The sequence below is a fragment of the Corvus hawaiiensis genome, chromosome 1, assembly GCF_020740725.1.
Source record: "Corvus hawaiiensis isolate bCorHaw1 chromosome 1, bCorHaw1.pri.cur, whole genome shotgun sequence".
Lineage (NCBI taxonomy): Eukaryota > Metazoa > Chordata > Aves > Passeriformes > Corvidae > Corvus > Corvus hawaiiensis.
This window is the reverse complement of record NC_063213.1, coordinates 59,383,565-59,396,515: the sequence shown is the minus strand read 5'-3', so window position 1 is coordinate 59,396,515 and position 12,951 is coordinate 59,383,565. Positions and strand designations below refer to the sequence as shown.

Genomic DNA, 12,951 nt, shown 5'->3' with positions numbered 1-12,951 from the left:
TGTGAAAAATTATGGGTGAGACTTAGTGTTTTAGAGGGAACTTTCAAATATGAAAGTCAGTGTTCACTAAAAAAAAAGGAAATCCAGATCTTCTTAAATTGATCATGGTGTATGTTTCCAGGTATGTGCTGCTCGTTAGACAATGTTTGGGGATCTAGCAGAGCTGTTCCAAGCAGACAGTACTTGGAGCTCTTGAGATGACGTATATGAAAGCCCAGAGCGTCTTCCAAATCTGTATAATTATGTTTGAAGTTTGAATTTTGAAGTACTTTCTCATTCTTTATTAGAGGACCTCAAGTAAGGCTCTGTAAGTGCTTTTCCAATCAGTAGTACATAAATATTTCGGCTGTTCCTGGCAGCTGTGTGTGTTAGAGAGCTTTAAGTGGAAGTCAGTATTGAAAATCAAATTAGTTTTTCTGCTAACAAAACTATTATTTGCAAAATTATGTTTTATTATTCAGAATGTGAAACGGTTAAGATAAATATGGCCAAGGAACTCTTAAGAAAAAAAGAGGGAGAGCGAAGAAACATTCATATGTTGATATATATGGGATTTTCTCCTCTTCGAGATAGCTGTTTTTCTTAGATTTTTCTAAGAATAATTGTGATGTAAGTTGCAAGTACTTCATCCCCTACAAAATCCAACGGTTTTTGAAAAGAGGCTATCAACAGGAAGCTCTTAAAACCATGAGTCTGGATCTTATTTTATAGAGAGATACTATTCATAGAGAGATATATAGAGAAATCTTATTTTATATAGAGAGAAGTGACCATTTTTTACCGTATCTTTATGATTTGCTGTTGTTACTAAAACTGCATAACTTAAAGTTGTTATTACTTGACCAGTTTTGAAAGTAAGAAAAAATGACTTAAAATAGGATTTGCAGATTTTTCTTGAATAAGTTTTGTGTTTTCTTTTGAACAGAACTTCTTGGTGTACACAAACAGGCAACAGTAGGCTTTTTGACATTGATGGAATCTCTGAGATATTGTAAGGTAAGCTGTTTTCTACATCATTTAAAAGTTTTCTTTCATTAAGCTGTTTCGGGCTTTTTTAACATTATTACTGTTAATACTACTTGTATGCAAGTTAGACACTTATGTCATTTTATTGAACATTTTATATCAGTGGAGTCCCAACTGTTTTGAAAACGAACTGAATTCTCATTAACTTGGTCACTAACTAGATGGCCTTTCTGGGTTTGCTTTGTATTTTTGATATTGTTGTACCTTTTTAGGTTGGCTCCTATTTGAAATCTCCAAAATTTCCCATTTGGATACTTGGCAGCGAAACACACCTCACAGTCTTCTTTGCCAAGGTATGTTAGATGTGGTTTTGGTAACCTCAGGCAGATAAACACCACATAAATTCAAAGTGCAGATCTTGCTACAGTGTGAGTTTTATGTGGCTTTAATGTAAAAACGTAGTCACTAAACCTTTTAATTAAGCCTTCGCTTGAAGGCCGAGTTGTTCCATACTTCATCAATATCTCATAAATTTCAGTGTGAAGCCTTTCAGTTTTAGCTTAATTTATTGGGCTGGGGGTAGTTTATGTTTTGGAACACCATGCTTGGGATAAGTACTGTCTTAAATTTCTGTCGTGCAAGAGAGAGTTACATAGTCATTTCATCTCCCTGACAGTACTTTCACAATTTTTAATCTGTAGTCGGTTGTTCTAGATTAAAAATAGACATCAGGACTGTCACAGTAATTCTTTATGTATATTTTATCAGATATTCTATCAGATATCTACTGTAGCCTGTGAAACATAAAATGCTTTTGGGAGGACTCTCAGTTTAAAATATTAGACCAGATTTTCCAGAGACAATTTCTGTTTCTTTAGTTGAAGATTGTAAGCTGTTTTTCTTAAATTTTATTTTTATACAACACTTGTTTCTGATTAAATGTTTTATTGAAACTTTGAATGGTACCTACTAGTATATTTATTGGCACTTACTAGAAATTAACCTTCCTGTACCTAGTATCTTAAAAATTATTTAAAACTTTAGTTATAAATCTTGAAAATAAATACTAGAACATACGACAAAGATAAAGCTGTAAATTCTCGAGCTGTTGAATTTCGCTAAGTAAAACTTTTGCTTAATCTTTAGAAAGACAGCATAAATGCTTAGATTTTTCTTATTAAAAAACAAACCTCCACAGTATATTAGAAGTTTATCTGTAGTAGTATTTTTTTATCGTTAAACTTAAATTTTAAAAAATCCTTTAAATTAATTAGCCGGTGTTACACACTGAATTTTTTTTTTCAAATTTTAATCCCTAATGTCTGATAATATTCTTTCTTCCTTATTTCATGAAACAGAAAAATCCTTATTCTCCTCTGGATGTTTTTTTTCTGCTTTACTCTCTCCCCAGTCTTTCCTAGTAAAGCTTTTTTATTTCAGTTTTGAAACTTTATCCACAGTTTTTCTGAATGATACCACCAAAGTCAGTACTTTGTCATATAGACAGCAGTGTGGTGCAAATAGGTATAATCACTCTGTTATGCCAGTCCAGTGTTCCTGTCACAGTGTTGTTACAGCTAATGTTTAGTGTCTGCAGAGACCATTTCCAGACAGAAATCCACTTCTAATGCTCTTTGTTTTAGAGTGTTGAAGGCTGTTTCCTGGGTTTAGAGTAACTGGGTATCAATATCTGCTGTCTCCAATTGGTTCTCCTTTCTTTACTGAACTCCACTTAGGCTGTGGAAAACTTCAGCTTGTGATTAATAAAAAGCAGAAGAATTGACATGGTATTGGCAAAGAATTTCCTAGAGTTTTTGTTGTCATTGTTATTACTATTATGCAGAGCAGGAGCTGAAGATGTGTAAAAGCTCATAGTTTTTGAATTTGCATCTAACCTCACCCTTTCTAAAGTAGCAGTCGTTGAGCATTTCTGTTGGAGCAGAGATGTCAGCTACAGTGGAAATACAAATTGTGTTGACAAACCATTATTGTATCAATTGAAGCTACATGTCAAAAACTACAGGAAAAAACTTGAATTCATTGCCAGTGGTTAATCAGCAAGTTGTTAAAGTAGCACATGTAGTTGTGTAGATGGTGTTTGATACTGAGGATGTAGGTTCATCATCCGTTTGATACTGAGGATGGTGAGTTTGATTACATGAGAAAGTAATTTTCAGAATGGGAAGAGAAAAATGAACTGTGGAGCCCAAACCAGTGCAGATTAAGTTTGAAAAAACCAAGTAAGTTTTAATTCTTTCAAGCTGCATATATTTTACAGGATCATAAAGCCGTATTTTTAAATAGAATAATGTTAGGCAATTATTAAGCGGAACAGTAGTCACTTCTGTCATTAGTTGAGTAATTTGGTCTGGAAATCTAGAAACAGCAGTCTGCCTAGGCTACTGTTGCTATAGACAACTAGCATGGGAAAATTAGGGAACAGAGCAGAATCTTCATTGCTATCTTTCCTTGAGCATGGAGGTTTAACAAGCAAAAGGTTTTACTCAAATTCTGCATACTGCTTTACGTAAAGAAAGCTGGCTGCTGTTCTTTAGTACTCAGATTTTTTACATCTGATGAATGATAAACATTGGTTTCCTATCAGTGGAATGAACGATTAACCACCGCACTTTTCTATCTCAGAACAGTTTGATTTAAATATTGTAGACTTCTGTTGCTGTCTGCCAGAACATATTTGCGCTGCTCTAAGTGTGGACCATTCGTTTGTAGCTGTGACTGTGAGAAGTGGTTTATTTTGTAAAATAAATAAACCTGTTCATAGCTGCCATCCTAAAACTTTGTATATTTTCAATGGATTTTAGTGAGCAAACTGCAGCACAGTATCTTTGGCCAAAGGTCACACTTATAGCCTCAAGTGAAAATGAGTTAACTAAAGTATGTAATTGGTCTTAAGCTCTTTTGTAACTGCTGCTGCATGAAGTAGCCTTAAACAGAGGCTGTTGAGTCAATTCCTTGTTTTAAGAGAAGTCTACAGTGGGTCAGCAGTTTCTCCTATTACTAAAAGAGTAAATTTTATTCTACCTGCATGGTCTTCATCTCCACATCTTGATTGTCATAGCATTTCTGTGAGTTATTAGCCTTTTTTCAATAGAGAGATTTGAGGTAGAGAGAAATAACAAATAATTTCTTCATTGAAACAGCAATTTTGATTGAAGCACTTTTTATTGAAGACAGTATCAATAGTTTTGATGTCTGGGACTTTGCCAGTTTCTCATCAGCCAAATAATTACTTGTAGTTAGATCTTTTGGAAAGAAAATAGAATCTGGAAATATCTGAAATGAAACCTCGCATCTTACCATAAATTCATTTTTAAGGTAGGCTGGGTTGAGCAGAAATACTACAGCTTATTCTGCACATGAGTAAATGTTGAAGTCAGAAAGGACATGAGAACATCTGCATTACTTAAATAGTTCTTCAGAACTCTGATACTTATGTGTGTCATAATAGAGTTGGAAAACTTTGTGAATCATTGCAGGGGGAGTTCATAGCAAAGAACGATAAGTAGTACCATCACATTGTTTTTCTTTTCTTCACAAATATGTGTGTATAAAGTCAGAAAGCTGCTTAATGCTCAGCAGGCCAGATTTAACATTTTCCAAAAAAGGAAGTGTGGCTATTACTCTTAGAGGTCACAGGCTATGCATTTGCAACAAGGTAGATTTTGCCTGAAAAAGTGAGTATGTAGATTCTTCATAGGCTACTAAATCTAATCAGCCATCATTTCTGCCTTTCCCTGCCCACCCTTCCTTTCAGTGAATAGGAAGACTTTCAAATGGCTTCAGTCCAACAAAAGCAAACAAGGAAGCTTTCATCTGACACACTGAGTTTCCCTGCATGCTCTGTCAGACGGTGCAAAGGGAAATATGTGGTGCTGTAAATGTCCTCTAAAAATCAGCTTTATCATTACAGTCTTTTTGTATTTTTTTTTTTACTCTTTTATTGTAGAGATAAGAGAGAGTAGGAAGTGGGGTAGCTCTAAATAAGGCTGTGATGTTCTGGATGAAATGTTGTAGGGGCACTTCTTAATTATTTTTATGGTACTCATAATATAGGAAGTTATGACAAGCTGAGACAATTCAGAACTTCTAGGAATGTCAAAGTGTGGTCAGACTATATGAAAGAATACCAACAAGTTGAAATGTTATGCAAAATATAACAAGAAAATGTTCCAGTGCAAACAATAGGAAGAACAACAGGAGGTTAATAGGTGCTTTCTAAATACTGTCTGCTGACATGCAAATCCACGTGGTGTTGAAGTTTGAATTCATTTGAAGTTATATGTCTATGCCATTGAAAGTGAAAAGACAGCATGGATGAAGGTCGGTCTGGTGGCTTCAGGTGATTGAAACTAACTGTGGGACATTTCAGCTGTGTAAGTTTTTTTTAAAATTCTGTTAGTTTGTTTCTAGGTCTTTGAGCACACAGGCCTCAACAGAATTGGCTACCATTTTCAGTTACAGCATTGTAGCATTTCTAGACTTGAAGAGTTAGATAAGCAGAGAAAACTTCTGTCTGAGAAATCTGAGTAAGTTACAAATTACTGCTTTTGAAGGAAAATGTCCTGTCCTGGAACCACACTGGTTTCAGATTTTATTTTTCTGACTTTGATCACTGTAACCTGTTCTACATATTCTCAGGGCCTTTTTTCTGCATCCTTGATAGTATTGTCTCTCAGAAGAAAGAACATTCACTTCTCTTCCTAAACAATCTTTTTCATCAGAGTTCAACTGAGGGGCACCGCAGCGAACACTGACACGGCTATAGGAGAGCCTAAATGTGGCTCAGTGGTGTTTACAAGAACTGGACTGAGGGGGAGTGTTAGTTGGTACAGCATTTAAGGTCCGAACACCAACAGAGGTTGTCAGTGGTCATGAAAGAAAATAAGATGCATGTGTAAAAATTCAGTCATTATTAGTATATGTTAACAAGTTTGGTTTCTACAAAAGTAACCTATGTGTTTCCTTTAACTTAAGAACTCTTCTGCTTTGGAAGGGTAATGAAAAATATCTACACGTTTCCTTTTGTTTTTCGCTCCCATGACCAGTGAATGCAGGTAAAGTATATTTTCATCAGAGAATAAAATCACATTTTGAAAATCCACTTCAGGAAATGGTTACAGAGCGTGTGGATTTAGCGTCTTTAGTTTTCAGGAGTAAGAGGAGTTGGTTCTGGTTGGGACAGTCTGGACAACTGATGGAAAAGATGTAGATGTGTGAGGCAACTGCAGAAATCATTTCTGGGCTGAAGTAGGACTCCCATTTTCTCTGTGCTATTTAAGAGTAGGGAGGCAAATGCTGTTTCGTTTTTGACAAGAGCTGTCACCTGACTAAATCAACATTGCATCTTCAAATATTTCTATTGGCTGGTAATTTGAGAGCTCCTTTCTGCAGGAAGAGACCCCTTTTTTAAATGAATGTTAAAGGAGAGTGTTTCCTTTGGGAACTGTGGGCTCCCAAAAAGAATTTAAGTTACTCTACTAGTTGGTTTAAGATCTGTAGTGTAAATGCTATTGCTAAATGAATTTAAGTTGTTCTGAATAACACAGCAGTTCATAAGCAATTCCAAAGGAGTTTTGGAAAGTAGTAGAAAGGCCAGTTTTGAGATCTCATTTTTGTCAGGGAACATCTCAAAATACTTCTGAAAAGTTCTACCTTACTCTAGCTTTGTGAGATCACAGAGCTTAACTGTGAAAACTTGTTCTGCTCCTTGTGGGTCTGTTCTGATTTTACTTGTGGATTGATTTGTTCGTACTACAGGTGTGTGGTCCTTTTCGTTGAACAGGTCCCTCTGGACAATTTTTTATAGTTTGTTTGGAAGGTTTTTTACAGGAGAGCTTGTACTTCTTACATTCACATCAGTGATTTGCACACCAGCATTTATCAAGTAACTTTTAGATTTTGTCTTAATTTTTCATTCTAGTAAAAGAGACTCTATAGGTGATGCAACAGTGTGTGGTGGCATATTGTTTCTAATTAAACCAGTCCATCACATCAATTTGCCCAAAGTCATGGTGCATTGTCATTTATGAAGTCTCCGAGGTTTTTTTGGTGGGATTTTTTTTATTTTGGTTGGGGTTTTTTTTTGGGGTGGGGGGGTTTGTTTGGTTACAGTTTTTTATTTAATTAGAAATGTAGTTTTGGTTTTAAGTGGAGGTGGCTTTCATGAGAAACTTCAGCCATCATACAGTTTTTAGCTTTGCTCAGGACAAATACTTGTTTCATTTTATTTTCCTGTTTCCCGCATTGTTTGAATACTCAGCCAACTCTGATAGCTGCTAGGAAATACCAGATCTCCCTGTCTGCTCACAACTTTTGATGGTCTCTACATCAGCTTTACTAGAAGAATTTTTTAATACTGGAGAAGGCAAAGCTCCTCTGAGTTGCTCTACTTACTGAAAAGAGTTTATCCTGAAATGTTACACATTTTGATACTATTCTGTGCTCAGGTAGATGAGAGAATGCCTTTGTACTGACTCTGGGCACGTTGTTTCCACACCTAGATGAAAACTTGTAAGATGCGGGGTGGGGAGTAGTTCTCACAGTTCCAATAGAAACTTTCAATCCAGCAACGTTTAGATATAAAAACTGAAAATAAAACACTACCACTTGTTGCATGAGATACTCTTTGAAATGAAGGCAGGAAGGGTGAGAGAATAAAGGATAGAAAACCAGTGCAGTAAGAGAACCTTTTCTAGATCCACAAATCGAAAATGAACGAATTTCCTGCAAATTGCTAAGCTCTCAATTTAGTGTATTGTAGGAGCACTTCTGAATCAGAAAACTTACAAGGAAGATCTGCCTACAAATATCACATTAAACATTTTTAGGAAAAATGTCTCCTTAATCATTTCAAGTCTATTTAAATGCACTTAGGAAGACAAGTGATTCTAGAGGTCATCCATGAATTTACTTTTCCAGCTTCCTAGTTCCCTTCAAAGTGTGTGCTGTGTTTACTTTCTGCTTGCTGAGTTTGCATTTTAGTTGGTTAAGAAACAAACTTTTGTCTGATTTTTAAAGGTTAGCAGTAGGTTGTGGGAACATAACCTGAGATTAATGGGTAGACATCTCCATGAGACAATTTTTGGCAATAGCTAGGTGGATACATTGTCTCTGAACATGAGCTAGCTCTATGTTTAGTGGAAAGCTTTTAGTGGTGAACATGTAAAGCAGCTGTTGTGAAAAATGCACTGAGCAGTATAGAAATGGTGGGTCATTTCCTGCCCATTTGTAGGCAGGGCTGTCCTGAGGAGTACATTTTCCTTTTCCTCATATTAGAATGTATGACTCTCATATGTAAACTGAAATTGGGGGCTGGAAGGTAACAAGTTGGGTCCTACCTCGTAGGAGAACTTCTAGAAGGAATTGCAGCCTCCTGTGTGTTGAAGGAGGAGGCTATGAGCAACATCTAGTTTGCATGTACATCAGCCTACCCAGGGAAGGACTGATTTTTAAAGAAACACATTTTAGTTGTTTTATTCTTTTTTGTAGTATATGCAGAGTGGCTTGCAAATAGTAAATACATCAAAGAAATTTCTAAATGCAATTTTATAATTTATAAGTCACTCTATCAAATAAATTCTGAAAGCAAAGATACTAGGTAGAAACAAAGCCCTAAAACCTAAACCACTGTCTTCCAAAATACGGAATTTAGTATGCTTGTAGTATCACGATGAAGAGAAGGCAAATGAAATGAACAACTTCTCCACATATTCCATGTACTTTTACGTGAGGCAAGAGGTAGAAATCATAAACCTTGATAGTGCCAGACTCTCACCATCCATTCTTTGTTTTACAAAGCACCTTCCTTTTTACTTTATCTTTTAATTGTGGCCTACTGACTGCATATTTTTAATACCAGATAATGATACTGGGAATACTAAGACTTAGAATTGGGAATGTAGTATTCACCACGTGACAGAATGGTAGTTCCAGCTTATGAACTGATTATCTACCTGCTATGTGTTCTGTTTGAGAAAATGAATTTCTGTGAATGGCTATTAATCCTTGCTCACATGTTATAAATACATGTTCTGGAGTGAATCTGAGGAATCATTCTTTCCCTTACAATTTTGCTACCTGAGAAAATGTCCTGAAGTCATTAATGTATTACAGAACTTAGGAAACAGACAGTTTTAAATATAGTTATTGAATGCCTATTAAAGATATTTTTAAGTGAAGTGTTCTTGGGCTAAACAACAGGGAAATTATTTTGTGGCCATTTGTCTCTCTGCATGTTTTTTTTTCCAAAATGTCTGAAGACCAGATGTTCTTGCTGAGCAGGGCACCATGTATCCTTGGAAGTGGAGGATTACGTATTTTTTTATTCTCTGTTCAGCCTGCTTTATTCCCATGTGCCCAAACCCTGCTGGGATAGATGCAGGAACTAGAAACAGTAAATGAGACTGCCAACATGACAACATATGCTTCAGTAATAAAAATACACTTTAAAATAGTAACTGTTGTAGTCCTGTTCTGAAACTTTGTGCCAAGTTCTGCTTTTTGCAAAACTCACAAACTGCCTAATAAACATGTGACATGACAGACTGAACTTGTGTAGAGAATCTCTATCAGAAGACTTTAGGTCATTTTATAAATGGCAGGAACTTGGTTAAAATTGGTTTGGGTTGTAGCTGTTGTTTGAGCCACAGAACCTTAGTACATGTGACAGCTGTGGAATCCCTGGGAAAATAGGGTGAATCCATATACAGAATTGGGTTTAATCCAAGTACAATCACAAAGATGTTTAGCAACCAATTTCTAACCACTTTTTTAAAAGCATTGAAAAATAAGTTTTTCTTCCCTATATATATCCCCTTCCCTTTCATACAGATAGCAGCTTTGTTGCATCCAAAATGAAAATAACATCTTTGACCTCTTTTGATAAGGCAGCTCTACTTTCAAACTTGAAAGTCTGAATGTGGAAGAATACAAATACAGAGAAAAGGCAGGGACAGGGATTGTCTATGGAGGAGGGACCTTTGAACTCTTCCTAGGAAAGGTGAAGCACATTTAGTCATATTTTAATTTGCTATCTTTCTCCTCTTACAGAACATAAGAAGTTACATGTGATTAGCTATGTGAATAATATATTCTTTTGTTTGTAAAACTGTAGTAATGTCATTTCAATATTTAAGTGCATTTTTTTCAGTGTTAGTTTGTTTTACATAAGAAGCACATGAAATCTGTTTTCTCTTTGTATTACAGGGAGTCCAATGCCATTTTCCTCTACCAGTTGATAGTTTAGGGTATCTTATATATGTACTTTAAGAATATCTGTTACAGAGGGGTGCCAAAGTTGTCAGTCAAAGAGACTGGGCTATGAAAATATGGAAACAGTGCAGGTGTATTTAGAGAAATTTGGTCACTGTCTATGCATAGTTAAGAAAGCTCATGCAGTTTGAGTGAAGTGAGATGGGCTTTACTGTATAATACAGCTTTAATGAAAAAGTGTCACAAGTTTTGTATTGATAAAAGAATAAACATACTGGTTTTTATAGAAGCTAATTGCTCTATTCTGCTACTGTTGGAATTAGCTACCTGAAATAATATACTTCAAATATGATCATAAACAGCAATACTGTTTTTATAATATACGAAACGGTGATATTTATGAATATTTAGTATTTTCTCTGTACACGTAGCAATGTGCATATAAAGATTTCTTAAAATACTCCTTACCAATACTAAATAACAGTGGCTTACATGCCATTATTAATATACTTTTTTTCTTCATTGCTTCCCAGAGCTTGTACATTTCATGTGAAAAGCCATAAAATATTACTGTTAGGTTAATTAACCACGCTAAAAATTGTCCTTTAGAAACACTTGTTGGTTTTGAGTTATGAAATAATTGATCCAGTCTATTTGCAAAAACTTTTCATCATTCTGGATTGAGGCAAGCCAGAGGGTTCTCGTCATCCCAAGAGAGAATTATATGGTTTAAGTGGGAAACTGAATACTGTAAGCTGGTTTCCAACATTAAGTGCAGCTTTCAGGATTGTGAGAACTGTACTTAGGAAGTTTTAAATTTCTCCAGTGAATCTTCACTTGTTGTAAACTTTGGTATCAAATGTTCCTGACATACTTGTTCATTTCCTGCCTCCTTATTGTAATTCCCAAATAGAATTAGTATGTTAATACTCACCACTGCGTTGTATGGCAATAAGCTCATGTCTATAGACTGAAACGGTATTAGATGTAGAAATAGTATTTAAGACTAGATATTAATTTTTTTACATGGAAAAAGAGTAGCATAATAATAGAAGCTAAAGTTCATCTTAGTGAATTATACTGTGGAGGTTTTGGAAGTCATAAAGTGTAGAATTTGTTCACTTCCAGCTTGATTCCTCATAGGAACAAAGTATAGTGTTTGCATAGCACTGCATTCTGTCTTCAAAAAAAAAAAGCTATGTGAATATAATTTGAAAAGCTGCCCTTTCAGATTAAGCTTGCGACTTGAGGGTAGTACATAATTTAGTTATTAGATAAGAATTCCAGTAAACTCAAATTTGCTGACTCCTGGTCTATAATTCCAGTAATCTATTTTTGCTTTCAAAACAAAGACTTTATGTTGATGAGCAAAATAAGATACTAACTGAATAAGAAAAATACTATATGCCTAATCTTTATTGGTTCACAGTAATCTCTTGTAATCAGTCCGTGAAAGCAAGGAACACGTTGAAGAAGCTCTTATTTTTTCATGAGTCACCAAGTGAATTGTTGCCTTCTTGGGATGTTTTAAAATAAACCACCAGCATCTCTGGCAATGTAACTGTTAAACAGGTATTAATTGTAGTTTTGTGTTTCTCTTATTTTTAAAAACTGCTATGCTGTGGCTTTTTTTGTTGGCTGTCTTATTAAACCATCCTCTCCCACAGGAATGGAGGATATATTGTGGTTTCTATAACTTACTTGAGTGTATGTTAAAAACCCCACTTTCCAGATGAATAGGCTGACAGGGTCCTCAGCTTTCTGTTGTTAATTCTTCCTCTTTGGTTTGTGTTCACTTTTCCTCCACAGCCTCACCCCACTCTTGGATTAGGCTCTCTTTTCTGTCTGGTAGTATGGCTGAAGGTGAAAAAGAATTTGAAGTAGTCCATATGTAGCTTTTCATTCTTCCCTATGGAGAACTCTCTTCAGTTCTCAGCAAGGTACTGCAGGTACTGTGAAGTAAATACAGTCCTTTCACTTTAGCAAGGCAGTGTGCAGCTAGAGCCAGTTTGCTTCCTTTTAACCACCTTGTTGTAACAAATTGCTTGCCGTCAGTGTTCCTCCTCCTCCACCACCACTATCCCTTGATGAACACTTTCAGATAAACTGTTGTATTTTCCTGGTCTAAACTACAAGGTCGATATTGTATTTTCTGACCCCTGATAAGAACACTGCTACTTTGGGGGTGGCATTCTTCCTGTGGTGTCTTTTTCCTCTCTTATTCAAGAAAAGTATTTTCTTTGAGCATTTTCTGAATCCCTGATAGACTCATAGCCCCTCTTCAAGACTTAGGAGGATACAGTATATGATCTTTTTACACCTGCCATTCTGAAGTGGAAATAGTTGTGGCTGCAGAGCTCTTGTATAGTGACAGATAAGTCAAGGACCTTTCCTTCAGTTTTTCCATATACAGCTCTCAAGTGGGAAAAATTTTATACTCCTTCAAGTATTCTTTGGTTATATTCCAGTTGTTTGGCATTTTTTAATGCCTTCACTCATGGAAGATAATATGCTGCAGAGCAATATCACATTCCATTGGCGAGCACAAGAAAATCATTGTAAGCACTCTGTGCAGGGCGCTGCTATCACTGCAACAACCAGGGACAGTGCCGCCTGCGAACTGCTGGTGCAGATGATGTCCCTGAATACTAGTTCACTAGTCTTCATTGGCCATCCCTCTGTTCAGAGCCAGACTCATAATCTTTTAAACTGCATTTATGTCAATAACATCAAATGGTCTAGGATAGACTTTGC

The 12,951-nt window shown here is 35.8% G+C and overlaps 1 protein-coding gene across 1 annotated transcript in view; it reads left to right on the top strand.

Moving 5' to 3' along the window:
* The window catches only part of MINDY3 (MINDY lysine 48 deubiquitinase 3), a 48,505-nt gene that overhangs the window by 20,138 nt on the left and 15,416 nt on the right, over window positions 1–12,951 (top strand). The window contains exons 9-10 of the mRNA XM_048306811.1: window positions 926–996; window positions 1,239–1,319. Of these exons, the coding sequence (XP_048162768.1) occupies window positions 926–996; window positions 1,239–1,319 (152 nt within the window). The remainder of the gene's footprint in view (window positions 1–925; window positions 997–1,238; window positions 1,320–12,951) is intronic.